The sequence below is a fragment of the Juglans microcarpa x Juglans regia genome, chromosome 7S (genome assembly GCF_004785595.1).
Source record: "Juglans microcarpa x Juglans regia isolate MS1-56 chromosome 7S, Jm3101_v1.0, whole genome shotgun sequence".
Classification (NCBI taxonomy): domain Eukaryota; kingdom Viridiplantae; phylum Streptophyta; class Magnoliopsida; order Fagales; family Juglandaceae; genus Juglans; species Juglans microcarpa x Juglans regia.
In genome coordinates this window covers 21197849-21224362 of record NC_054607.1, presented here as the reverse complement: position 1 = coordinate 21224362, position 26514 = coordinate 21197849, and the positions used below count along the sequence as shown (strand labels likewise).

The 26514-nt window shown below is 35.2% G+C and overlaps 2 protein-coding genes across 3 annotated transcripts; both read left to right on the top strand.

The window, feature by feature from the left end:
* The first annotated feature begins 263 nt into the window (after nt 1-263).
* Nucleotides 264-8017, top strand: LOC121241368 (nucleolar complex protein 2 homolog). Of its 2 annotated transcripts, XM_041139106.1 has the most exons (12): nt 265-392; nt 607-650; nt 753-877; nt 2295-2366; nt 2457-2999; nt 3664-3966; nt 4353-4682; nt 4824-5030; nt 6476-6562; nt 7169-7263; nt 7357-7485; nt 7564-8017. In XM_041139106.1, the coding sequence occupies exons 2-12, from the start codon at nt 632-634 to the stop codon at nt 7835-7837; spliced, it is 2184 nt and encodes a 727-aa protein (XP_040995040.1). In that variant the 5' UTR covers nt 265-392; nt 607-631; the 3' UTR covers nt 7838-8017. The 2 variants fall into 2 exon arrangements, with proteins under 2 accessions (XP_040995041.1, XP_040995040.1); XM_041139107.1 differs by lacking the exon at nt 3664-3966 and having other exon boundaries at nt 264-392.
* A 13216-nt stretch (nt 8018-21233) lies between these two features.
* On the top strand, nt 21234-24760 carry LOC121241506 (GATA transcription factor 29). The gene is made up of 3 exons (XM_041139294.1): nt 21234-21593; nt 23632-23994; nt 24432-24760. The coding sequence occupies exons 1-3, from the start codon at nt 21357-21359 to the stop codon at nt 24534-24536; spliced, it is 705 nt and encodes a 234-aa protein (XP_040995228.1). The 5' UTR covers nt 21234-21356; the 3' UTR covers nt 24537-24760.
* The last annotated feature ends 1754 nt before the right edge of the window (nt 24761-26514 follow it).

Below are 26514 nucleotides of genomic sequence, written 5' to 3'. Positions count from 1 at the left end.
CCCCGTCCAAAATGCTTATTTTCGAATGAAGAATGAATTATTTTGTGTCAATGTTGCTGGTTGTTTCCTTCTTGTTCTGCCATCCCTTCCCTCTGGATCCTTCACAATATTGTGGTCCGTATTTATACTGGCATCAACACGCTTTTTAGTATGATATAACTGCGAAGTAGTTAGATGTTTATTCAGTTCAACCTCACAAGCCTCGGGTGTTTTCTTTAATAATATAACCGCTGACGGCGTGCAGGCACAACTTGTGCCTGTATGAAGCAGTACTGTTCCTCAAATGCTCTAAAAGTTGTCCCCCCAAGATAAAAAATAAAAATAAAAAAAAGGGCTAAACCCTAAAAACTGAAGCGCCCTGGGTTAGGGGTTTCGTGGTGGTGGTCTCAGAGGTACGTGAATTTTCCCACTTTTTGGAACTCTATACCCACTCTTTCTTAATTTATATCTTACTTTCATGTGCTTGATATCCATACTCATATTTCCTCGCAAATTTGTAATTTTCTGTTTCGTTCCCCCGAAAATCTGGGTGTTAAGATAGCAATGTTAGCACTTCTTACAGATACATCTCTTGACCGTTTATTGTAATTTCTTTCTCCTTTTCAGGAATAACTTACTGGCCATTCTCAACATGGGTGCGAAAGGCGCAGATTTTTTCTTTTTTCCCGTTCCAAATTTGTTTATTCAAGCAGTTTTCATTGAATGTTCTGCTTGAATTTATTGTTCATCGTTTCTCCTTTTTGTGATCTCAGTGAATAGTTTGGAACCTGAGCTGAATGATGAACAAGAGGAAGAAGAAACCGGTAGGAGCACGACTTCTAAATCTAGGAGTCAAGCGAGAGCGCACATGAAGCAACTAGATAGACTTAAGGAAAAGGTGAGGCTTTTACTCTTGCTGAAGATGTATTTTTGTCATCTTTTAAATCTTAATTTCCTTATATAGAGCATTTGTTCTTTTGGATTCCATGCTTGAATTTGGTATGCGAATCATGAAACGTACTCAAAATTAAAGGGATTTCGCACACTAGGTTGGGTTTTTGAGTTTCGCATTGGCATAGCAATTAGTTAATAATTGATTCAATTCAATTATCACTTTTTAATTGGCATTATATTCTCCAGGTTCCTGAAATTGATCTTAACATTCTCATACTAAGTGCACTAAAAATAGAGCTTAAGTGCTCACTCTCATGTAAACCAAAATGCACATCCCTACATGATTCAATTCTTGGTATAAGTTGCCTTGTTTTATGATTTCGTATATCTTATACTATATGGATATATCCATTTCATGTTAATACAGTTCATTTTCTTTGAAAGGGGAAATGGTCATAACAAGGTTAACATTCTAAATTCAACTATACTTTAATCCCATCTAATTATGGTCAGTAGTTTGGGAGATATTGACAAAGAATCCTTTTCTAGTTCCTAGTTGCTGCAATGTGTAATGCGTGTATACTTCTTGTGTACTTGGGCAATGCCGCTTTTAAATCAATAAAACATTCTTGTAAAAAAAAAAGATATTGACGAAGATTTATGTTGTCTATCAACCTACCACAACCCTTCTTTATCTGGGGCTTGATTCAGTTGATTGATTATCATTATGATTTGCTATAGAGACAATATTTCTGCGTAAAGCAGGTAGAGTATTGTGCCTCTATGTTTTTTTTTTTGTTCTAAGGTAAACTGTGAGTGTGGACCATTGAGATTATGGACCCAGGACTCTTGAATCTTGAAAATCAGTTGTTTTAGGGGGCTTTTACTAGATTTTTGTGAAGAAATCTAGTTCGTGGTTGTAAAGTGACCAGGTTGTGTAAGACTAGGGGACTGGGGGTCAATTAATTTACCTGTGGTATATTACATTGTGCTGAGCTTATGCATTGATTTATGACACTGCAAAGTCCTAACTTGTAAAGTAGGTGTTTTTTTATCAGTAAACGAGAACTTTATTGATGAAATAGGCATAACTTGTAAAGTAGGTATGATTTATGCTTTTAGCAATATTTGCTATGGCTGCTTCATGTCCAGGAAAAATCATGTTGTAGAGGTTCCATGTTATGGTACCATGAAGTTCATTATGGCTCAGTTGCTTGATTATTGAATAGATGTTGGCTCAGTCAATATTACTAGGAATGATCATATCCTCAGATTTGATGAAAAAAAAATTCTTATTCATTAAATTGTGAAATATTAAATTCATTGGTACTTGATAATGTTTTACCTTGCTAACTTGTATCTGTGCCTATTGCTACTGCTATATCCTTAGTGGTTAAGTCATTGACAAGTGTTTTTTGCAGGACCCTGAATTCTACGAGTTTTTGAAAGAGCATGACAAGGAACTTCTACAATTTAATGATGAGGATATTGACGTGAGTTCAAAAATATCTTGGAATTTGTAATACTCTAAGTGGGTGCTCTTAATAAAATGGCTCTGTGAAACCTGTTCCACTTTCTTGCAGGATGCCGATACTGACGTGGAAGATGTAGACATACAAATCGATGGTGAAACTGGCAAGCATGATATTTCAAAAAAAGATGAGAAACCTTCAGAACATGTGATAACTAGTTCAATGGTTGATTCCTGGTGTAACTCGATACAAGAAAATGGAAACTTAAGAGCTCTTCGTTCGCTTATGAGAGCATTCAAGACTGCATGCCACTATGGTGATGATGGTGGGGATGATCCTTCAACAAAGTTCAGTATCATGTCAAGCAGTGTCTTCAATAAAATAATGTTGTTTGTATTAAGTGAAATGGATTCAATACTTCGAAAATTGTTGAAGCTTCCTAGTTCTGGTGGAAAGAAAGAGACTATAATAGATCTCATGAGCTCAAAACAATGGAAGAACTTCAATCACTTTGTGAAGTCATATCTTGGAAATGCCCTACATGTTTTGAACCAAATGACTGATACAGAAATGATATCATTTACTTTACGGCGTCTCAAATATTCTTCCATATTTTTGGTTGCTTTTCCAAGCCTTTTGAGGAGGTACATAAAGGTATGTGTGAAGCTCTTCTTGATTTTTTGGATTCAATATATTTTTCTGCTTCTTTTGTTTACCATAGTTGCTACTTTAAATCTGATGCATACTCACTCTAGTTTGTGGTCCTCTACCCTGCACTAGACCAGGAGTGGTTTAATGTTCCTACTTTAAATGGTCTTTTTAAAACAATGCTTGCTTGAGAAAAAAGTCTTTCATGGCCAGTACTTTGAACGAACTCCAGAACATTTTTATGCACTCTTTATTGATTTGGTTTTCTGCTTTAGTGATTAACGGAGCTTCTGCTCATGATTTTCTGTTGTCGCTTTCTGTTTCTTAGAATGTTTTTAGGAGTTTGCTTTTGTGTACTTCCTGTGTACATGACTTTGCCTAAACATTCGCTTCTAATAAAATTACTTCTTACTTATCAAACAAAACAAGAAAGGAATCAACTTTATTTAATGATCTTAAACATTCTGAATGTGGGATTATCTATTCAATCTGTTTTGCAAATCACATGTAGGTTGGGTTCTTTAGTTTTGTGTCATATGAGCAGCAACTGTGCCTCTCATGTTTTGGGGCTTGCATCATTTTGTTTTGGTGGAGTTTTTGGACATAATAATTGCCAGGTCATTTAGCTGTCTACAAGCAGAATTCATTTTTATGTTTGAACTTTATTCAGGTTGCACTTCACTTTTGGGGTACAGGTGGTGGTGCACTACCTGTTGTCTCATTTCTATTTCTAAGAGATTTATGCATCCGACTTGGATCTGATTGCTTAGATGAGTGCTTTAAAGGGATATATAAAGCATACGTGTTGAACTGCCAGTTTATAAATGCATTGAAATTGCAACATATCCAATTTCTTGGAAATTGCGTCATTGAACTTCTGGGGGTGGATCTTCCTACTGCATATCAACATGCATTTGTTTTTATTCGACAATTGGCAATGATTTTACGGGATGCACTCAATACGAAGACTAAGGTAATATTTCCTCTTTATTTTTTGATCAGTAAGGTAATATTTTCCTTTTTTAAAGATTAGTTTTTAGGGTTCTCGTGTTAACTCCTTGTATTTTGATGAATTTAAATGATGCCTTTCACTGTTAACTTAGGGATCATGATGCTAATATTTGTGTCATTTTGGAGGTAAGTGTTGCCCATTTGGTGTAGTTGTCACTCAAAATTTGCCCTTTTGCCACTATAGAATTGCAATTATTAGCTTTTGTCTTAAGCTGCAAATTTCCAAGCTTATTAATTTGGTCAATTGCCTTTCAAGTCTGTGGATGCTTTACCTTTTTAATGTCATTCTCATAGACTTTTGGGCATGCTGGCCGAGTACTGCACTTAATTTTTAACTGTGTTCTACAGGAGGCATTCCGAAAGGTATACGAGTGGAAGTTCATTAACTGCCTAGAACTTTGGACTGGAGCTATGTGTGCCTATGGCTCAGAACCGGACTTTAGGCCCCTTGCTTATCCTCTGACCCAAATAATTTCTGGGGTGGCCCGTCTGGTTCCAAGTGCAAGCTACTTTCCCCTTAGAGTGAGATGTGCTAAAATGCTTAACCGCATTGCCGCTTCTACTGGTACTTTCATACCTGTTTCTATGCTCCTTTTGGACATGTTGGAGATGAAAGAATTAAATAGGCCCCCTGCTGGAGGTGTTAGCAAAGCTGTTGATTTGCGCACTAAACTAAAGGTACTTTTTTGTTTTATTTTTTATTTTATTTTTTATACTTAACTAAACTCAATGTACTTCTAGGCCTGGATGTGTTCTGTCCTTGTTATCGCACCATGCAGCTTTATTGCTGATGTGAATTTGGAGAATTTTCTATGCTAGGTAAGTGAGACAACCCTGAAGACACGGGCATTTCAAGAGGCATGTGTTCTTTCAGTGATTGAGGAGCTAGCTGAGCATTTAGCTCAGTGGAGCTATTCTGTTGCATTCTTTGAGTTGTCTTTTATCCCCCTTGTCCGGTTGCGCAGCTTTTGCAAAACTACCAAAGTTGAGAGGTTCCGGAAAGAAATGAGGCAACTTATCCGTCAGGTATATCTATTGCCGTGGTGATCTGATGTGCTTCACCTAATCTATTAGTGTCAAGGTGAAATGCTGGAAAAATTTTTACACTAGTTGTCTGTTGTTTGTGAACAATTTCATCTTTTATAGGTAGCAAAGCCCGTGGTGCTCATAACTAATGTATGTTTATTGAAGTGGTAACTGCATGTGCTCCACCTGATCCTAGTGTTGGTAGATTGATGGAAAAAAATTTCTGATCCCTTTATCTATTTGTTATCTGAGTCCTTCTATACATCAGCAACTGTTCCCCACCCACACCCCCAACACACCTGACGTGTATTTTATCTTTTGTTTTTTGTTTTGTTTTGTTTTTTTGTTTTTAAATGCTGAAACATCGTCCTCTGCCTCTTCCTCACTCTCTCTTTCCTCTTCACTTCTGGCGCCCACACTTCCCACCTCCACCACTTAGTCAGTACTCTCTCCCTACCTCCCTCTTAGATCTCATTTCCTTAAAGACGAACAGCTCTCTAGCTTATGGCAGATTTAAGGATTATTGTAATTTTTTCCGTCTTTATATGTGTCTTTTTTTTTTTTTTGCTTTAGTTGGGTTTTTACTTCTGGATCTTGTCATTCCTGATCTGCAAGAAGATATGCAGCTAACATGTTTTTGGATTTTGTTTTTCTTTTCTATTTTCTCGCGAAACAAACTTGCTTACTACTGTTAATGCTTTAAAAGAAACACTTTGCCTTTTTGAAACGCCCCAGATTAACGGCACAAAAATAATTTTACGATCTTAGAGAGAGAGAGAGAGAGAGAGAGAGAGAGAGAGAATCAAGAATTGGGAAAGCTCTTTTTGTTTTGCTCTTTCATCAGATTCTCTGTGCAGTCTGGGGTTTTGATCAAAATAATTTTCTTTCCTCGGCGGAACACTGTATCCAAATTATTGAAGATGTACTACTGTTAATGCTGGAAATTCTTATAGGTGAAATGCACTTACTTAAGAGAGAGAGAGAGAGAGAGAGAGAGAGAGAGAGAGATTTTTTCTGGGCTCAAAGCATTTGAAATGGGTGAGAGGAACGTGTGATAGCCGATAGGGAGGAGGGAAAAAAAAATGCTGACATGTAAGGTGTGTGTTGGCTGATGCAAAACAGTGGCTGATGAGAATCTTTTTCCTTGTTATCTATCTAGACAAATTCATCATTTACCCATAGGAAAGCTTGTAGTACACACTTTATTTTTCTATTTGTTTTTAATGATTTTATATTTTACATATGGCAAAGCTTGTGGTGCACATAACTAATGTATATTTATTGAAGTGGTAATGACATATGCTACTCCTCTTCAAAAGGTGGATTGCAGGGAAAAAAAATTTATGATCCTTTGATCTGTCTGTTCTCTGTCTAGATGAATTCATCTTTTATCTATCTCCAAACTTTTACTACACGACTAATGTATCAGCTATTTTACATTCCAGATTGAGGCTAGTTCTGAGTTTACCAATGAAAGGCGTACGTTGATTTCTTTTCTTCCCAATAATCCTGCAGCAACATCTTTTCTTGAGGTTTGTAAACAATTTTGTCCTCTTCATGCTGAGTTTGTTCATCAAACATAATCTATATATTCAGCATTCTGCAATCGACAACATGCTTAGGATGAGAAGAGTGTTGGATGTTAAAAGTTAATTCTCAATCTGGTTGAATTGCAGTATTCATTCTTCAGTTGATCAGATTATTTAATCTGTAAAAATGGTCACCTTTTTTATTTCATTATTTTAAAATTGATATAGCCAGTATGTGTCTTAACTTGGTTCTTTCGTATATGCCTGGGTACTTGAGCTACGTCTACTTAATTCAATAAAAATTTGTTTTAGTTACCAAGAAAAATGTCTGAAATTGGTAGAAAGACTTTCTACTTTACAAGTCCTCTATGATAATTGTACATGGCTTTTGAGTGTTTTTGAGCTGGTCAACTGTTGAGTAATTCAACCTTTGGGGTTTACACACAATGGCAGTTGAAGATATAATAACGGGTTTCAATGATTAGGAAATGCAATCCAACTAGTTGAGCCGTGTATATCACAACGTTGTTTTCACCTTAGACATTTTGAATGTTTTGTTTCTGCAAGTTAAAATCTCAGAGGTACATGAAAACCTTGTGTTTATCACAGGATGCGAAAAAGTTGGGGGCTAGCCCTCTGTCACAGTATGTTTTAGCTCTGCGGCAAAGAGCACAGCAAAGAAATGCTTCATTGACGGAATCCAGGTTTATTATTTATGTTATTTATAGGCTTTAGTATATTCATGTTTCCGTCTTTTAAGTTGCAATTTTGTGATGTGTATGTGTATATGGATTCAGTGTTCTTGTTGGCGAGCATTCCTCTGTCTTCACAAGGAGGATATCAGAAAGTGATGAAGAGGATGTTACAGTGAATGAAGAAGGTGCTTCTGTCTTTAGTTCCTCATGGTTACCAGGAAGTGATTCCAAGTATGTCATCATCTCTGTCTCTCAGATGCCTTTCCCTCTGGTTCTATTGTTATTTATTGTTTTACTATCGATTCACAGGGCCAAGCCCGAAGAAACAAAAAAGAAGAAAAAGAAGAGAAAAATGGAAGATTACAAAGAGGTAGCTGGGGAGGAAGATGTTGTGGAGGATTTGGTACTAAGTTCTGATGAAGATGAGTCCGACAGTGATACCCACTCTGCAGGGGAGGATGACAGTGGGAAACCTGTACCTCCAAAACAACAAAGCGAGAAGCGGAAACCGCCTATAAATAAATCAAAGAAGAGTGGAAAATCTCGGGTGAAGAAGTCGAAGAAGAGGAAGAGAGCCAATTGACATGACAACAATTTGCATGAGTCTAATTTGTTGTGTATTTACTTACTTTCAGAGTTTTTGCAAATGGTATTTGAGTTGGGCATTTTTGGTACGCCCAGTTTTGTCAAGCTGCTTGTAGCTACAAATTCTGTAAGAGAGAAATTTCAATTGCATTGTTATACTTGGTCTTGTTTCTTTCTACCACCACAAATCTCCCAACACAATACATTGAAACCTTTATGTAGACGGTCTTTTTCTACCAAATTTTGTACAGTTTCACCTTAGTAAAATACTCCTACTTATCCAAAGCAACAACAAACAACAATAGGGAAAATAATGAAATTTCTATTGGGATACGGATATGCATAGCCGAATCGAGGCTTCCCCTAGTACCCTACCACAAAAAGAGAGCTTTTATATCTATATCTATATATATATATATATATATATATATTTATATAATCAAATTATATAATTCCAATTGATGATATTAGTCTAAGCCTTCCTTAATTGGAATTAAATTTAACAATTTCTCCTTAACCTTAACTGTTAACAGAGGAATTCCTTTTTTTTTTGGAAAATAGAACTTCCATTGATGTGAAATGCAAAGACAGAAATCTGTCGACATTACATAGACGGTTCTAAATAAACAATAGACATAATTTGCATTGGCCCATCTTCTATCCAAATTTGTTCCATCTTCATGCACTAGGGCAAATCTTGCTAGTTGATGTGCAGCACAGTTTGCTTCTTTGTAAACAAAAGCAACCTGCTAGCCAGACCTTTCCAAAGGCATTACTCTAGCATCATGAACTAAAGTCCCATAATATGAACTTAAATCTTCATCACAGTTTGCAGCCTTGACAATAATCTGGGAATCACTTTCGAACACAACCCTTGCAAATCCCAAATCAACACAAACTCCATTGCCCTTCTCAGTGCCATGACTTCTGCCACCACAGGTTTCACACAAGGTCTCACACAAGGTTTCACATTTGCACTTATACATACCATGATAGATCCTTGATCATTCCTTATGATTATACCTAAACCTGTTTTATTTTGTTTTGTAACAGATGCATCCCAGTTTGCTTTAAGCCAACTGTAACATGGTTTCTTCCATCTTGCATCTCTTCTGTCACCTTCTTCATAAGCAGTGATAGACACTTATTTAATTAGGGAATTTAAGAACAAATCCCTAGCTGAGCTTGCTGCCATCACCACCTGATGAGGACTCTCTAAAGCTTTCCCATGAACTACATAATACCTCCGTATCCAAATCCTTCTCATAATAAAACAGACCAACTGAAAGTCATCCACCGATAACTTAGCAATCAAATATGACCATAAAACACAGAAATCTATAGTTGAATTTGGCCATTTGTTTACAGGACTTAGAGACTCAGCCCAAACATCACTTGCAACAGGGCAACTTCACAATACATGAGACAAAGTCTCTACTTCCCTTTTGTAGATATCACAAAAATCAGATTCTAGCATATTCCTTTTAACCAAATTCTGCAAGGTAGGTAGTAAGTCATGGGCAGCCTTCCACACAAACAGTTTAATTATTTTCATTGAAACAAAAAAAAATTATATTCTTTAGCTGAGAGATTTAGGTATTGTTCAACAAAAAAAATTATTTTGTTGATCTGATCCAATATATTCTTTAGCCGAGAGATTTAGGTTCTCTAGATCAATTGTGAGGTGATGAGTGACACCAATTCCAGGGTACCAATTTGGATCCACGAGTAATGGGGCTGGCAACAATGGCATTCATGGGGTGACTAATGTTGGGGCCTTGAAAGTTTTGATCAAAATGATGCCAGCATTGCCAAGCGGTGTGACCGAGTTTTATCACAAACTTGACAAGTTGGCCAAGAGGGGATAGTCGAAGTACTGGATTGGCATCCTTATCCTCTACCTCAAATTTGAGAGCCACCATGTGTGAAGGATTGGGTAAAAGAACCACCATGATGAGCCGACTGAGAGGAATGCCCTAGGATGAAGAGCCACAGAAAACTGTGTGTGTCGAGAGCAATGTAACATTAAGAGCCGAGGTCTGTTGTTCAAGGCAAAGCTCATGGCAAGGAAATGTCCAAATAAATCTTCAGATTATATCAGATCAACACAGGTGGTAACGAATGTAACCAGGGAATCATATAAAGAGTTTAAATCACCAAGCAAGTAGGAGATGATTTCATAATCGTCAAGGGATAAACCAATGGTGCCAAACGTATCAACCAGAAATTTGACTTTTTGAAAATAGTCAATAATGAATTAGTTGTTGCCTTTGCTCAAGGTAGAGAGCTGAAACTGTAGATTCATAAGACATGCTCGAGAGGTAGAAGAATAATGTTTTTCTAAGGTAGTCTAGACTTTGTGGGAAGTTTCTATATGAACAATTTGGACAATTGTAGTTTCACTAAGAGAGGAAAAGAAAGCACTGAGGATGATTTGATCCTGTTGGCTCTAATGGGAATACTCTAGGTTTAGTGTAGTTTTACGGTGATGAGGTGGTGAAGGTTTGAAAGGGTGGCTAGTGGGGATGGTGACGTGGTGGGCGGTATTGACTGTGGATTGATTATTATATTGGAATGCTTCTCTCTCAGTATATTATTATATATGAAACTATACATACATATTTATGGAGTATGAGTTTGAGGTCTACATGGATTGAAGTGCGTAACAAGTTAGCAACTGTCTAGAACTGGTGCCTTGGTCTCCTTCATGTTTTTGGTCTTCTTCACGTCCTTGTAGTTGTTTGTTATGGTTTTGGTTTCTTGAAGGTGAGTTGACATTTATATCCTCTTCACACCTCATACTCAATTAAACTGCCATTTTATTCTTACGTGTAAATGAAATACAACTTAGTAAAGTGAGATCCATTTGAGCGCCCCAACCTGCTCAGTCTTGTGTATCATGAGTTACTCAAAAGACAAAAGGTTAACGTAAATTTATGGACATATTATAGTACCATATATATATATATATATGCATGATGTGAAATAAATCGGGCCGGAACAAAGGCTTTTTAATTATATTTTTAATAAATTAGCTGGCATTTCGTTAAGGAGATAGGTGTAAGCTTTTAGCTTTGTTAACAAATTAGATGGAGATAGCTAGACAAAAATTGTTAATTAAAAATTTTAAAAATATCAAGTGTGTATATATATATATATATATATATATATATATATATATATATATATGTTGCGAATGTTAAAAACTGAGTCAACCATTTGCAAACTGACGAAAATCCAAATACTAAATTTACAATGAAAAATGCTAACTATATTTAATAAAAACTTACAAATACACATCCTAGGAATAATTAAAAACTCATAATTAGATTTCTTTATCAATATCTAGTTAAAGAATTAATGAGAGTATCGCTACGTGGCATACCAATATCACATATTAGCATTCGATTGGCTGACACATGGCATAAGAATGCCACATTATAAGCATAATATGCTATCTAGCATTTCGTTAATTTTTCGATTTATAAAAATGTGAAAATCTTGGTAGTGATTTTGTCTTCAACCCTATTAATAATTCATCATGAGATGGATAGAACTTGTATGTAATATTACCCAGAATTAATTTAGTAGAATTTGTAGACAAACTGCATATTAAAGTGTTTTTAATTACAAGATGAAATAAGATCTAGCATTATTGATTTGAAAGAAAATTATTAAATTCTTAGCGTTGAATTATTGATCACAATATATAGTATATACATGAGTACAAATTGTGTTCTTGATTAACTTCATGATCTCAAATGCATAATTTCAATAATAAAATCTTCAAAAAATGAATTCATTTGGATTGCTCTTGATCAAGTGTTTGTAATCTAGGAAGTAATAATCCAGTGATCAAAGCTTATGTGGTGCTAAGTAGAGAGAACAAAAAAAAAAAAAAAAAAAAAAAAAAAAAAAAAAAAAAAAAAAAAAATCTCTTTTAGGTTTGGATTCTTTTCAATTTCAACAGTAAATTACCACTTTATTTTCTTGCCGTAACATGCTTAGAATTTAAAATTTTATTCTTATGAAGATTATAGTAATAATATTATGGACAATTGCAATTATTACTAATATTATAATTTTATTTCAATTTTGTGTTTTGAATTGTCATTTTGTAAAGATCCTTACTTATATATATGTAACCTATACAAATATGTCCTCTCATTTATGTATCAACACTACCTAGGTTGATATATAGCTCTCTCTCTCTCTCTCTCTCTCTCTCTCTCTCTCTCACACACACACACACACACACACACACACACACACACACACACACACACACACACACACAGTCTGCATGCCTTTTTTTGTGCTTGTGGGTTCGTATGACCTGTTCATCTTGGTTGATAGCCTCCATACGTAAGATTGTCCATGTGAATTTATATATTCTACAAACTTGATACCAAAACCTTCTACATAGTGGCCGAACTACATTAAGGCTAGGGGGCATGGCCCCCACAATGTTTTTGTTTTTTGAAAATTTAAAATATCCTCTAAATTTTATTCATAATTTTATGTATATAGAAAATGGCCTCCCAAAAAATTTATAACCCCCTCTATGCTCTCCAAAATTTTCTAAAATTGCAATATACATAGAAATCTCCCTCTCCATTTTTTTTCCCATAGCCCTAAAATTTTGTATAAGTTCTACATATGATCTATTTTCAAGGATATGGCTCCACCAAAATTAAATTAAAATTAAGTTTAAGAGAAATAATAAATATATTAATATATATATATATATATATATATAGATCCTAAAGTTTTTTATTATATAATATTAGACTTCTTAATATGAAATCTAAAGTAAAAATATAAGAAAAATCATTTAAGGCTGATGATATATATGAAAATAGTTTAGAGGTTTTATCCTCTAGACTTCATTGAACAAGAAAAAATTATTTAAGGTCTCAATTGTAGCATTTTATACTTAATGTGGCACAAAAAAATTTCGATTTTACATGAAACTTGATAAACTAGCTTATATACTAGAATGAAATAGGGTACTCTAAAAGATCACGTGAAATTTTCTATGAAGAAAAAAAATTCTAAATTTTATTACAAATTAATAATGGATGAATATTATCGCATGAAATATTGTTGTCAGAAATCTGAAACATATATGAAATTGTGTTTAATTTTAGCATTTTATTTCGATCTACATCTATGTAGCAAATTATCAAGATCTAGTTTTATATATAGTTATGTTTTAATTATTTTTAGTGAAATAAGATTAAAATTTGTCTAATTTTATTTTACATAAACTTATCAAACGGTAGAAAAGTTGCCGCACCTAAGAAAAATTGTTGGTTCCCATTGCTTCAACAACATATATGTTTGGAGTAGATTAGTGTAGATTGTGATAACAATGGCTATTATTCTCTGTTCATAATCTTTATTAGGGCAAAATGAGTACATGAGTTTTCAAATACTAATGTTATGTTAGCATCAACATGCCACGTGGCATTCTCCTGTTAGTTTTCTAATGAGAGATTGACAAATGTATACCTTATTGCGAGTACGTCTTTTGATCATTCTCATGTATTACTGTATTAATGTTATAGAAGTTGAAAATTGTGGTCTTGATTTATAAAAACACGAAGCCCTAAGTACTACTGATTTTATATTTAACCTTATTTATTAATTTAATCCTGAGATGTGTAGAACTCATATATAATATTAACTAGAATTTAGTAGAATTTGCAGACAAACCTCCTATTAAAATGTTCCCAAACAAGATGAAATATTGGATCGATTTAACAACAAGACCCAATTAATTATTCAATATTAGAGTGTTATAAACTTGAATTGAAAGTGTTATGCTAGCCTTGGATTAATGATTGTATAGCTCCTATCACAATATATAGTACATACAATACTAACAGTGTTATTGATTAATATGATGATCACAGCTGCATAATTTCAATCAAGTCTTCCAAAGGTGAATTGATTCAGATTGGTCTTGATCAAGAATTTGTAATCTATGAAATGTGATCCACCATCCAGTTACCAAAGTTTATATGGTGCTAAGTAGAGAGAACCGAGAAAAACAAAACCTCTTTGAGGTTTGGGTTCTTTTCAATTTCAACAAGAAACTACCACTTTATTTTTTTGGTATGTAAAATTACTATTTGTCTCTAAAATTTAAATTGATGCAAAGAGGTAGATTTTATTATTTATACCTTTAATACTTCTTTTGATCATGCGCAAGCCAATTAAGAAGTTGGAAAAAGACGTGGAATATATAATTAAAATGAGTAAAGTGTAGAGTAATTGTTCGAATTCAGAACCCTAGCTCCGGTACCATATGAAATGATCACCACTTATCATAAAAGTTTAAACTAATGGAAATATATAGATTTTATTATTTATATCTTTAACAATAATATGTGTTAAATTTCATATTTTATTTTTATGACGATATTAGCTATAATATTATGGAAAGTTAGACTTATCACTATATTTCGATTTTGTACTTTGAACAACTATGGTGTAAAGATCCCTACTTACGTAATCTCTATATATAAATATAAATATGACATCTTTTTCTCATTCGAGTTACCGGCACCATGCAGCTTGATACAATAGTACTTGGCCATTGCCTTTACTAGGTTGATATGGTAACATAGTTGGCTCTCTCTCTCTCTCTCTCTCTTATGTACAGTTTGTTGCTCTTGGTCGATAGCCTCCATTAATAGGCCGATTCTCCCCGTAGATTATATACATCTTACAAACTAGATACCAAACATTTTCACAAAATATAGGTTGTGTGTAGCACTTTGGCGTCTACACATTAATATACGTTCGGGAGGAAGATGATGATAATCTATTTATATATATATATATATATATATATAGAGAGAGAGAGAGAGAGAGAGAGAGAGAGAATAATTCTACTTAGAATCCCACACACCACACATCACAAATCTTTTATTTTTTTTTCGTTTTTTTACTTAACAAATTTATGGTGTATGGATGATGAGTAGGACAACTCAATTATTTTAGAAAAAAATAAAAAAATAAAAAGTAAATAAAATAAAAAATATTTAAAATATGTAAGGTGTATTAGCATAGATGATACTATTAGACCACATGTACATGATAGTAAAGTATTAGAGCATCCGTAGGGAATGTTGTTGTTATTCCCTCTAATGCTTTGTAACTACTTTTGATTCCTTTTTTATTCGATATCTCTTGTAAAGCCATGTATAAATACACTTGAATCTATAATGATAAGCATGAAGGATTTTAGTAAATGTGCAACTCTGATGTGATATCAGAGCATGACGACCACTAGTCTTGATCCATGGCTCTCTCTCCCCTTCATCTTCTTCTTCAGCCCCTCCCTCACCCAACCCTTCCATTGCCTCTTCTTTCTCTCATATTGTCACTACAAAACTAATCACATAAAACTATCCTCTATGAAAAGTTCAAATCAGCCTACTTGCGTGGCCAAGATCTCTATCAACATGTTGATGGGTCCTTGTCTTGCCCATCCAAATTTCTTCCTAACTAAACATCCATCAACCCAGATTTTTTCTCATGGAAAGGAATTGATGAGCTTGTGCTCAGCATCTTGTTTTCCTCCTTTTCTGAATCGGTTGTAGGGCATGTACTCTCTGCCTCTATCTCTCACGACCTATGGGCCTCTCTATCCTCTCTTTTCACCTATCATTCTCAAGCCAAACAATTCCAAGTCTGATAATTTCAACTTGCCAATCTCATTCGAGGGGATCAATCCATTACCTCATATTTTGGAGAAGTCCAGTCTCTGGCTGACACCTTAGCAGCCACTGGTAACCCTTTACCTGATCAGGAATTTGTTACATATTTGCTCACTGGTCTTGGACCTTCTTATGAATCCTTCATTACTTCGGTCACCACTAGAGCCAAACCAATCAACTCACATGAACTCTTTCAGTTGTTGCTTGTCCATGAGAGCTGTCTATCTCACAATACTCGGAGTTCTTGTTCTTCTATTGAGCCCACAGTTAACTTTACAACTATTGGAGGACGTGACTAACGTGGTCGAGGTTTCATACGCGTTGGCAGGTATGGCCGAAATGGTATAGGCAGGTTTAAAACCTTTCAAAGAGGAGACCGACATCCCTCTGTTTCCTCACCAAACTCTCAGCCCCAATTCTCCACCAATCGACCCATTTGCCAAGTTTGTAACAAATCCGGGCATGTCGCTCTACAATGTTGACATCGCTTTAACCATTCATACCAGTATGAAGCCCCTCCCTCTTTCACTACCAATTTCATAACATCAAACACTTACCCTGACACCTATTGGTACCCTGATTCGATAGCCACACACCACCTTACCAATAACCTTCAACACCTAAACTTATCCTCTGAACCTTACACTGACGGTGACCAAATTTGAGAGGGCGATGGTTCGGTGCTGCCTATTCAGAACATCAGTGACTCCATCATTTCTTCTTCTTTTACTCTTCGAAATCTCCTTCATGTGCGTTTAATCACTAAAAATTTGATTTCTGTATGTAAATTCTGTATTGATAATCATTGTTACTTCGAATTTCATGCTTCTCATTTCTATGTGAAGGACACTTCGTCGAGGAAGCTGATCCTCACTGGTCCTAACCATAATGGCCTCTACGTTTTTCCCTTATCGCCAGCACCTTCTCCTTCATCATCCACACATGTCGGTGAGAGAACCTCTGTCGTGCAGTGGCATCGCCGCTTAGGGCATCCTTCACTCCCTCTCCTCTCTAGTGTCTTACATAAAAGCTAACCCTTCTCTCTTTATCTTAGCCCATGGTGACTTGAAAATTTACTTGCTCATTTATGTAGATGATATAGTCATAACATCTTTGCATGCATTGGCAATTGATAAGCTTATATCTGACTTGAGCCATGTATTTCCTGTTAAGGACTTAGGTCCTTTATCTTACTTTTTGGGATTGTAAATTGATTACCTAAGTGATGGTCTCTTGTTCTCTCAAAGAAAATATATTAAGGACCTTCTCATTCGAAGCAAAATGTGGCATGCTAAACCCATGCCATCACCTATGGTAGCCTCCTTAAAATTGTCAAATTTTGACTCTCCCACCTTTGATGATGCCATCCTTTAAAGAAGTGTAGTACGAGCCTTGCAATATCTGTCTCTTACAAGGCCTAATATTAATTTTGCTGTGAATAAGGCATGCCAGTTCATGCATGCCCCAAAATTGTCACTTTGGAGTGCGGTTAAAAGGATCTTGCAATACCTTAAAGGAACAATTAACTTTGGTTTGCTGTTCTCCTATATATCTTCTTTTAACTTGCAAGCATACTCCGATGCCGACTGGGCAGGATGCCCCGATGATAGACGGTCAATTGGGGGCTTTTGTATTTTCTTGGGCAAACATTTGATCTCTAGGAGCTCTAAAAAGTATAAAACAGTGGTAAGGTCCAGCACCGAAGCCGAATACAAGTCAATTGCCTTCTCTGCTACTGAGCTTATTTGGTTACAAACAGTCTTATGTGAACTTGGTCTACTACCTCTTTCTCAAGCTCCCACCTTATGGTGTGACAATAATGGGGCCTTGTACTTAGCCACCAATCCAGTATATCATTCTTGAACCAAGCATATGGATATCGACTTCAACTTTTTCCGGGATCGAGTTGCAGCCAAATCTTTTGCAGTTTTCTTCATCAGTTCTAAGGATCAAATTACAGATATTTTTAGTAAACCATTAGTTGCTAACAAGTTTTATAATTTTAGATCGAGTCATAATGTAATTGATACCCCATTGGACTTGAGAGGGCGTATTAACATAAATGACACTATTAGACCACATGTACAAGATGGTAAAGTATTAGAGCAATCGTAGGGAATGTTGCTGTTATTCCCTCCAATGCTTTGTAACTACTTTTGATTCCTTTTTGATTTGATATTCTCCTGTAAAGTCGTGTATAAATACACTTGAATCTATAATGATAAGCATGAAGGATTTCAGTAAATGTGTAACTCTGATAAGGTGTGTGGTGTAGGATAATAAGTAGCATCCCTCACACACACACACACACACACACATAAATGGATCATGATCAACATCTTCCTCCCTAATTCCCTTTACGAGAGGGAGTTCATGAATTGTAATGATGCTTTTAGTCTTCTTTGTATTGTCTGAGTAAATTCTAATGAGTTTTATAAAAATGAGAAATGTTTGATATCCACAAAAGATCTCATAACAATAAATTCACAAGCTTATGTAATTTGTTGTAGTAGTAGTACTATTAAATTCTATTAGCAAATTAAAAGCAAATTAATACTGATGTTAATGAGTTTGGACATCATTGATTTGCAGGTTGAAAACTCTACCACTTTACAAGGATCGGAGTTACAAATTAAGTCTTAATTAATTAATGGATTGATTTTTCTATTTGTATGATCTCTGATGCGATCTTTTTGAGTTCCTTTATAACTAAAATTATGACTTTTGATGGAAAGAAAAATCTCATAATTTTTGCAATGAATATAATTACAAGATGATCAGTGTCTAACTCTAAGCCCAATATTTATCGAAGTTTGGAGCTATATGATTGTATAAATCTATGCCTTTTTTTTTCTTGGGATAGTAGGCTCAATATTTAAATTATTGGCAGGCAATGATTACATGCATGATTAGCATCGCTGGATGTTTTTGCAACAAGTTTTTAGAGGAGTGACTTGATATCAAATACCCTATTGTTATAGAGCAATATATTTCTTTGGTGATTATTCAGGATAATGAAAGTAGCTTGACCGTCTCCAGATCTAGATATTATTGCCTTTTGCATAACATTAGCGGGCAAACTTGCGATATTTGATAGAGAATAACTTCTAATCGGTACATCCATTAAAGGGTTGAAATTAGCCACCAATGTATACCTGCCACGTAGCCCATTCATTAAACCCAGCATGCGTCCTCGCCGCACCCAAACTAGATCTCTCTCCCACCCTCGTCTCTCTCTCAACGAAGCCAGATCCCTCACCTCCCCTCACTCGGAGAGAACCATGCAGCAGAGAATGTCCTGTAAGTCCAAAATGGACTTGGCCTTGAGGACATGACAAAGATCATGAAGTTGCTTCTTTTGGGGCTCGTACTTTTCTTGAATCTTCTTCTTCTGCTCCCTGTTGTCATTGTTCCATGGCCACGGCCACGACCACCACCATTGCAAGGGGCCCATGAGACCTTGAGAATCTTGGCCCGTTGATCTCTACTCCAGGACTCCACCCGGCTATGTATGGACTCCATTGGTGTCCTAAAGACATGAGATTTGATTTGGGGATCAAAGAAGGAAAGGGAGGGAATGGAGAGTGCATTATGTTCCAATATACCAGTGATAGGAAATGAGAATCTCTGTGTCTGATTGTAAAAGCATATGCCCAGAGAGTTTCCTTCGTTCATCTTTCTATTTTGTTTCTTCCTCTTTTGATTGAATAAAACAAAAATATTTAAACTAAAACAAAGCCTAAGTGCCAAATTGGATTGATGCATTTATAATTTATTTAAACAAGTTGATGTTTTAATTTTAATAAATTAATTCCGTATCACTTCATGTGGGGTTAAGCCGCAGCAGGTGAGGAAGGCCAATGTGGCGTCAGGTTGCTAGTATCCTGCCTTTTGTTGTGAAAAATTAAAATGTGTTTAGGTATTTTGGAGAAAAATCTAATGGAGTGGTTCTCATAGTTATTTTTACTACATCAATGATGTGGCAATCCCTAATTCGATGTTTGTTTCATCCTCAAAACAAACAATACCGCTCCAAAGCGAAACTGTATTTGATAACACCAATTGCTTTTACTTTTACTTAATCATGTACGTCTGGCTAGGCTAATGACTTTTTACTTTATCAATCTCTATTCATTCATATCAAATTAAAAATAATTAAGCATTTATTGCCCTATGTTGATCAATGTTTAATTTTCAATAAAAACGTAATTCACTGCATGCAAGAGATATGAGCATTTGCAATGGAACTACCATAGTTGGCCATTGCCTTTACTAGGTTGATATACCATAGTTGACTCTCTCTCTCTCTCTCTCTCTCTCTCTCTCTCTCTATCTATCTATCTATCATGTACGGTTTGTTGCTCTTGGTCGATAGCCTCCATAAATAGGCTGATTCTCCATGTTGATTATATACAATATCTTACAAATTAGATACCAAACCTTTTCACAAAATATATGTTGTGCATAGCACTTTGGAGTCTACACATGATATGTTCGAGAGGAAGATGTTGATCATTTATTTATCTATCGATAGATAAATAAATGATCAACATCTTCCTCCCTAATTCCCTTTAAGAGAGGGAGTTCAATTGTAATGGCGCTTTTAGTCTTCTTTGTATTGTCTGAGTGAATTCTAATGGGTTTGATGATAATGAGAAATATTTGTAAATTTTACTTTTGTGAATCTAACACTTATCGCATATAATTATCATCCCCATTTCTCCAATTTTATATTTCTCTAGAATTATTTTATTTTTAAGTTGGTGTATGTGCAGAGTACACAATCCATAGCTTAAATAGTAAGATTTAGAGTGCGTTTAGATGTTGAAGTGAATTGAGTTGAGTTGATAAAATATTATTAGAATATTATTTATTATTATTATTATTGTTTTGGGATTTAAAAAGTTGAATTGTTTATTATATTTTGTGTTGAGATTTGAAACAGTTGTAATGATGAGTTGAAATGAGTTTAAATGAATTGTGTTTTCAAACGAAGCCTTAATTTATCTATTACGGCGCATCTCTCTATCTGGCATACTGACACGCGCCGAGGGAATTGAAATTGTTTTTTATTTATAAAATAAAACTAATTTGTTCTGTGCATATATATCCATGTTTAGAGGTTCATTTTAACGGCGCGCGACGTTCTCATTTGCCTAAGGTAGGAACATGCATGATTGAACTCTCTCTCTCTCCCTCTCCCTTTCTCTAGGGTGTTCGATCCGTACTCTCTCATTGTTCCGTTGATCAGGAATTTTCAAATGATATCCATTGATCTGCAAACCTAGATCGATGCTTGGATTATCGGTCTTCATCAGAAACCCAAATGGGATATATACGTTCAGAATCTCTCTCTCAATGATGTCTTTTTGTTAGCTACCTCAAAGAAGAGTTGTCCATTTGTTGTTTGTGTCAGCTTTCCAGGTCATATCCCCGGTTTTTCCATCAAGTACTACTTCAGTTTCATTCTTTCATGCATGCTCGACATATTCCGATCCTATCTCTCTCTCTCCTCTCTCTCTTCTCTCTCTCTCTCTCTCCCTCCCTCTCCGCGCGCGTGTGCCTGTTTCTGTAAGGTTGATCGGTTGGTGGGTGCAGTACTACTAGTACTCTTGCTATATAGTACTGTCCTTTAGAATCGCAGTACTATTCTTCAGAGTTTTCTTCTTTTTCATTTTTTTTTGTTAATCATTTTTGCATGGTTTACAGGCCAGTCTCGAATATTGCTCTCAGAGCTTGACTCAGAATCCAGTACCCTTGCTTCAGAATCAAGCTCCATATAAGTTAATGGCGTCCCAACCATTCCATCAGGCATCAGCGGGAATGAACAGCTTTGTTCCGTCCAACCCATCATCAGGAAGCCATGGCGGCCAGGTGGACCTCACCCTCAGGCTAGGATTACCTAAAGACTCTCAAGAAAAGAACAATCTTTTCAACTTGGGCGGCCAATATGCTAATCCTCCTGCTGTGAACCCTCACCATGCCTATTTCAGCTATAATCATGCAGGTCGCCCTTACACTCCGGTACGTTTCTATATTCTTTTCTCCTACGTAGAAGCCATTATATATAGTTGTTGTTTAATTCACACATATATATTTGTCACAAAGTTAGAGTTCCTAATACCTTCTTGTGGTGGTTGGATTAATTGAATATTGTTGTTTGTTTTGTTTTGTTATGATAATTTCACTTTCCTTGAGGAAAAGAAAAATTTTCAAAATTTATGAACATATTTTCTCATCTGAAAAATTATCAAAAGTGGCTCTTTGATTTGGTTGAACATCCAGCGATTTCAAAATCACCTAAAATGATAAAATGCAGTGATTATTGAGAGTATTTACGACGATTTTAAGCGCTGAAAAATACTTAATTTCTTGTAATGTGTCGGTCTTAAAAGTGCTTCAAATTAGTGCTATGGTTCTGATCATGTTTATAATACATCATAATATACTTTAATCAACCCTTTTGTCAAGAATTTGATAAATTCTAGTTAGGTTCTGATCAAATTCTCTTGATCCTGTTTACTATGTGATCTCCAAACAAACAATTTTGGCACTTTTTAATTCGAAACTTGAGTTGTAATTTGCACACTTTAATTATTTTAAAGCCTGAAATAACTGAATTACCCTCAGCAATGCAAAATAAAAGGATATTAAGGAAAATTAAGGACAATTCGATTATTCCATGCCTTAGAAATGCATGCATGAAACACATTATATAAAGCTTGAGTTTTGAATTAAGGCGTCAAGTGCTAAAATCAGTAGTTTAGAGGTCTTATTACAAAAGGATGATGCGTCGAATTTTTCAGCTAGCTTGAAAATATTTGTGAATCCGGTTTATTTTTTAAGAGTGTTTTTTGAATATTGTTGCATTTTATTTGTGTTATTAAGCTCCTTTCTAATCATCCGTCTGAATTGAATGGTCTAATTATGGAGAGACAGACACATTATATTTTGGCTCTTACAGTATTTAAATACCTTCCCGTATAGAGTTTTCGGGCAGATTCAACCTCACATGAACCTTCATTGCCGTGTTTATTATCACAGTTACGAAGCTAATAATGCCAGAACAGTGATCTGATTAGCCTTCCATTTTCAAAGTAATTAGCAAAACTAATTACGTAATGAGAAAATATATTTGCAATCCTGAATTGTACAACCGCCGCGTAGTCGCTTTGAAAAAAGTGAATAAAACATGAGACCCACATGAAAAAAATTAATTTTTTAATAGTAGACCCTACTCTTTTTCAAAGCGGTTACATGACATTTACACACTTCACGATTGTATGTAAAATTACTCTTACGTAATTGCTTTAAATGATCGAACTAGCAAAGATATCTCTGGCAACAATCTCATCTCTTTATTATCTTTAGTGTTATAATGTTTATAATTAGTGGTATTATCAAATTATTATTGTCTACCATATACGATTGAATTTTGTTGTCATTGACTATAACGGGATCCAGAACAAATACTAGTGGTATGTATGTTTACATATAGTCTTGCAAGTAGCATAACTTAGACATTATTAAAAAGCATATATATGGAAATTATCATAAAATCACCTTGTGTTAATTTTCCAGTACATGAATGCTAAACCTTGTGCAGTTCTAATTATGTCCTAAAAGCGAGAATAAGTTGTTGGGCTCTCTATGGCCCAATGGCGTTGGGCCAACATTGGTGTTGTAATGTGGCCAACGCCTAGCTAGTGATCGGCCTGTGGTTCCTACTTTCACTACTTCGGCGCAAACACTCCCCAAAGAATCTCGATTAATGGTTTTGCAAACAGCATTGACAAAACCATTTCAAGCTTCGTATAATGGATCCTTAATTTTGTCTCAACTCTCATATATAAATATATATATATATATATATATATTTCAAATAATTTGGTTTTATTCCATTATGAAAATCTAAAATGAGTTTAAAAAAAATAATTTTTTTAATGAGATTCACTCTTTTTAAAGGCGGTTGAAGTTGAATGCCGAAGTTTGTAAAAATTATTATTTTTATTTAAAATTAATGGAAATTTAATTTTTATCTTACGTATATATACTTAAACAGGGCACATATCCTTTGGGCATGGCTTCTCATGGAATGGGCAGCACGAACGGCCAGCTGGGTGGACAGATGTATGATCACACCATGAATCATATGAATGATCCATGGTTAGCAAACCCTAATTACATGAATTCAAATGGAGTGCTAGGGCATCATCCCTACAACTACTACAGCAATATCCAGCCACCTCCAGCACCGCAAATGAATGAGTACGTACTGCTCAACCCCTCCTCTAGGACGCTTGGCAGCTCGTCTTCAAGGCGCCAATGCAATACCAATTATAATGACCCTAATAAGAGGTGCACCAACTATAACTGTGGCACTAATAACACTCCCATGTGGCGCAAAGGTCCCCTTGGTCCCAAGGTGAGTTATTCTATATATTCTCAAGCTAACTAGTTAGTGCATGTACATGTTGAGAATACAATTCACATCACTTAAATGATATGATCATTTGATTTGTAAAATTTAAATTTTAAAATTTCTCTTTAAAATCAAATATGTCATTTAAGCACTAGTTTACTGAGTCTGTTATCTACACCGGCTTATAAATAAAATTTTTATTTAATTAATTAATTCCTTTTATGATGGTTAAAAACAAAGTACGTAGTCTTTACGAGAAAATCTATTTATAAGTCTTATTTTTATACATCCAACACACCGTTTCTACATGTTTCTATTAATAGAAACAAAATAGTTTTTATATATATATATATATCTTTAAATATTATTAATATTTATGAACATGTAAATCTTTTTATTAAATTCTCTACATCTCACTTCCTTTTACTTGTTGCTTTCAGAGCCTTTGCAATGCTTGTGGGATCAAGTATAGAAAGGACGAGGAGAGAAAGAAAGCCAGAGATGCAGCTGAAAGCTCCGGCACAAGCAGCCGGGATCAGGAATGAGAGATCAGAAGAAGTCAATGCTCGATCGACGTGTTTGACAAGAATATCATGAGGTTTCAAAATAATTCAGAGTTGGATGAAAGTCTATGGAACATAACCATATATATATGGCTTTTCCTCATTTTCCGGAATACATTTTGGGATGAAAATACTCATCAAAATATTTGGTAGCTTTTTGCTGTTTAGAATAAGAACATGGACGAATGTCATGACATTAATATTGGATAGTTTAATTCCCAATTTTTCTATCTCGGCCTTTGATCTGAATCCAATTTGTCAAGTAGTACCATGCGGTTTTTTCTAATCGGTACCAGATCAATATCACAACAAAAAATCTGAAAGTGAGAATCTTAAGACAAAAACAAACTCTGAGGGTTAGTCGAGATAATCAAATCAAGATTATCCTAATCAAGATATTTATTTTATTTATTATTATTATTAATATTATTTTTAATCAAAATAGATACCGTATCTCATTCATCTCTATACAATTTTCCTATCAATAAGAACCTATACTTTAATTGGTTCTCGTTGGCTTGTTATCATAGGCCAATATATATATAACTTACTATATATTTAAAAACTTAAGATTCCAGAGGTTTTTTTAGGAAGAGAACGACACCCCAATTTTATTGATAGCCTTAACTTATGGCAGAGGAATACCGTAGTTACAACTGGACACCTGTGGATTACATATAATCATAAAATCCCAACCCAGGCATCAAACTAAAATATAGAATAACTCAAACACTATACAATATACTAAAATAAGCACATAAATCAAAAGTAAAACAGAATACATACCTTAATAATTCAACTAAATCTAAATAAAGAACGGTACCCTAGTTTTATTGATAACCCTTACTTGTAGCGAAAAAAATACTTTATACAAGGAAGAGTGAGGGGGTTACAGAAAATCTCAAAACTAGGCTTCTATATATATATATATATATGTTAACGTCGTGTTTCACACACCTTTGGGCCAGGCTCTGACAAATTAGGTTTTTGGAAATGGGCTTGCAAAAGATGAAGAGAAGTGCAACTTGGAGAGGGCGGCCTAGGTGCCGGGTAACCTTTGATGCCAAAGTCAGTATATATTCTTGGATGTTTGTAAATAAGTAAAGGAGTTTAGGGATCAGAGGGAGATATTCTCGTACTTAAGGTCTGCTATTTATACTATAAGTCTGAGGGGAACAGATCGTGCCTGTCCCCATGAAGCCATTAATGTGGTGTGTTGCCTAGGTAGTGGAGCCACAAATGCGGCGTGGTTCTCCGACCTCCTTCTCTTAGACTGTCTTCTTCATGGTCCTTTGATATTTTTTTTGTCAGTAGATCAAAGACTCCCCGCATATTACGCCTGCTATGTGGGCGGACACTTGAGGACTGGATACTACTCGAGGGACCTTCAGATAGACAAGTCTCATCCCTTGCAGCACTATTCCTCCTGCAGATTGCGTCCAGAGGACTTTTCCTGTGGGCCAGGTTGGGAAATATTTGCCCTGGGCTTGGTCTTTGGTCTTACTTCTCTTTCATCCACGGGCTTATTGGGCTTAGTGGAGGAAAATCCCCTTACATATACATATACATATATATATATATAAATACACACACACCCGTAACAAAAACTAGTATAATCAGACTAGACTAAAAGTTTAATGCTGAAAGGAAGAAATACTGCAGGAATCATAGAAAAAAGACCAACCATGAGTTTAGATAATTCAAAACCGGAGGAGAAACTAACTGTGTTAAGCATGGTTTTCTGCCAAAGTGTTCACTTCTTTGTAAATATGATATTTGGAATGTCATCCTAATGTTAGAATAATATCAAGGGGTTGAAAATTATTATTAAGGTGGAGTTTGGATAATGAGATGAGATGTGATATTTTTTTTTTTAATTTTTTTTATAAGAAACATGATTTCCATTAATAAAAGGAGATTACAGACATTTATCAAGCAAAAGGACTTGAGAAAGAAAGTC

Coding starts and splice junctions, on each gene's coding strand:
- LOC121241368 (XM_041139106.1), top strand. Junction 3,967..4,352: donor CACTCAATACGAAGACTAAG/GTAATATTTCCT, acceptor TGTGTTCTACAG/GAGGCATTCCGAAAGGTATA. Junction 7,264..7,356: donor GCTTCATTGACGGAATCCAG/GTTTATTATTTA, acceptor ATATGGATTCAG/TGTTCTTGTTGGCGAGCATT.
- LOC121241506 (XM_041139294.1), top strand. CDS start 21,357: ATGGCGTCCCAACCATTCCATCAGGCATCAGCGGGAATGAACAGCTTT. Junction 21,594..23,631: donor CAGGTCGCCCTTACACTCCG/GTACGTTTCTAT, acceptor ATACTTAAACAG/GGCACATATCCTTTGGGCAT. Junction 23,995..24,431: donor AAGGTCCCCTTGGTCCCAAG/GTGAGTTATTCT, acceptor TGTTGCTTTCAG/AGCCTTTGCAATGCTTGTGG.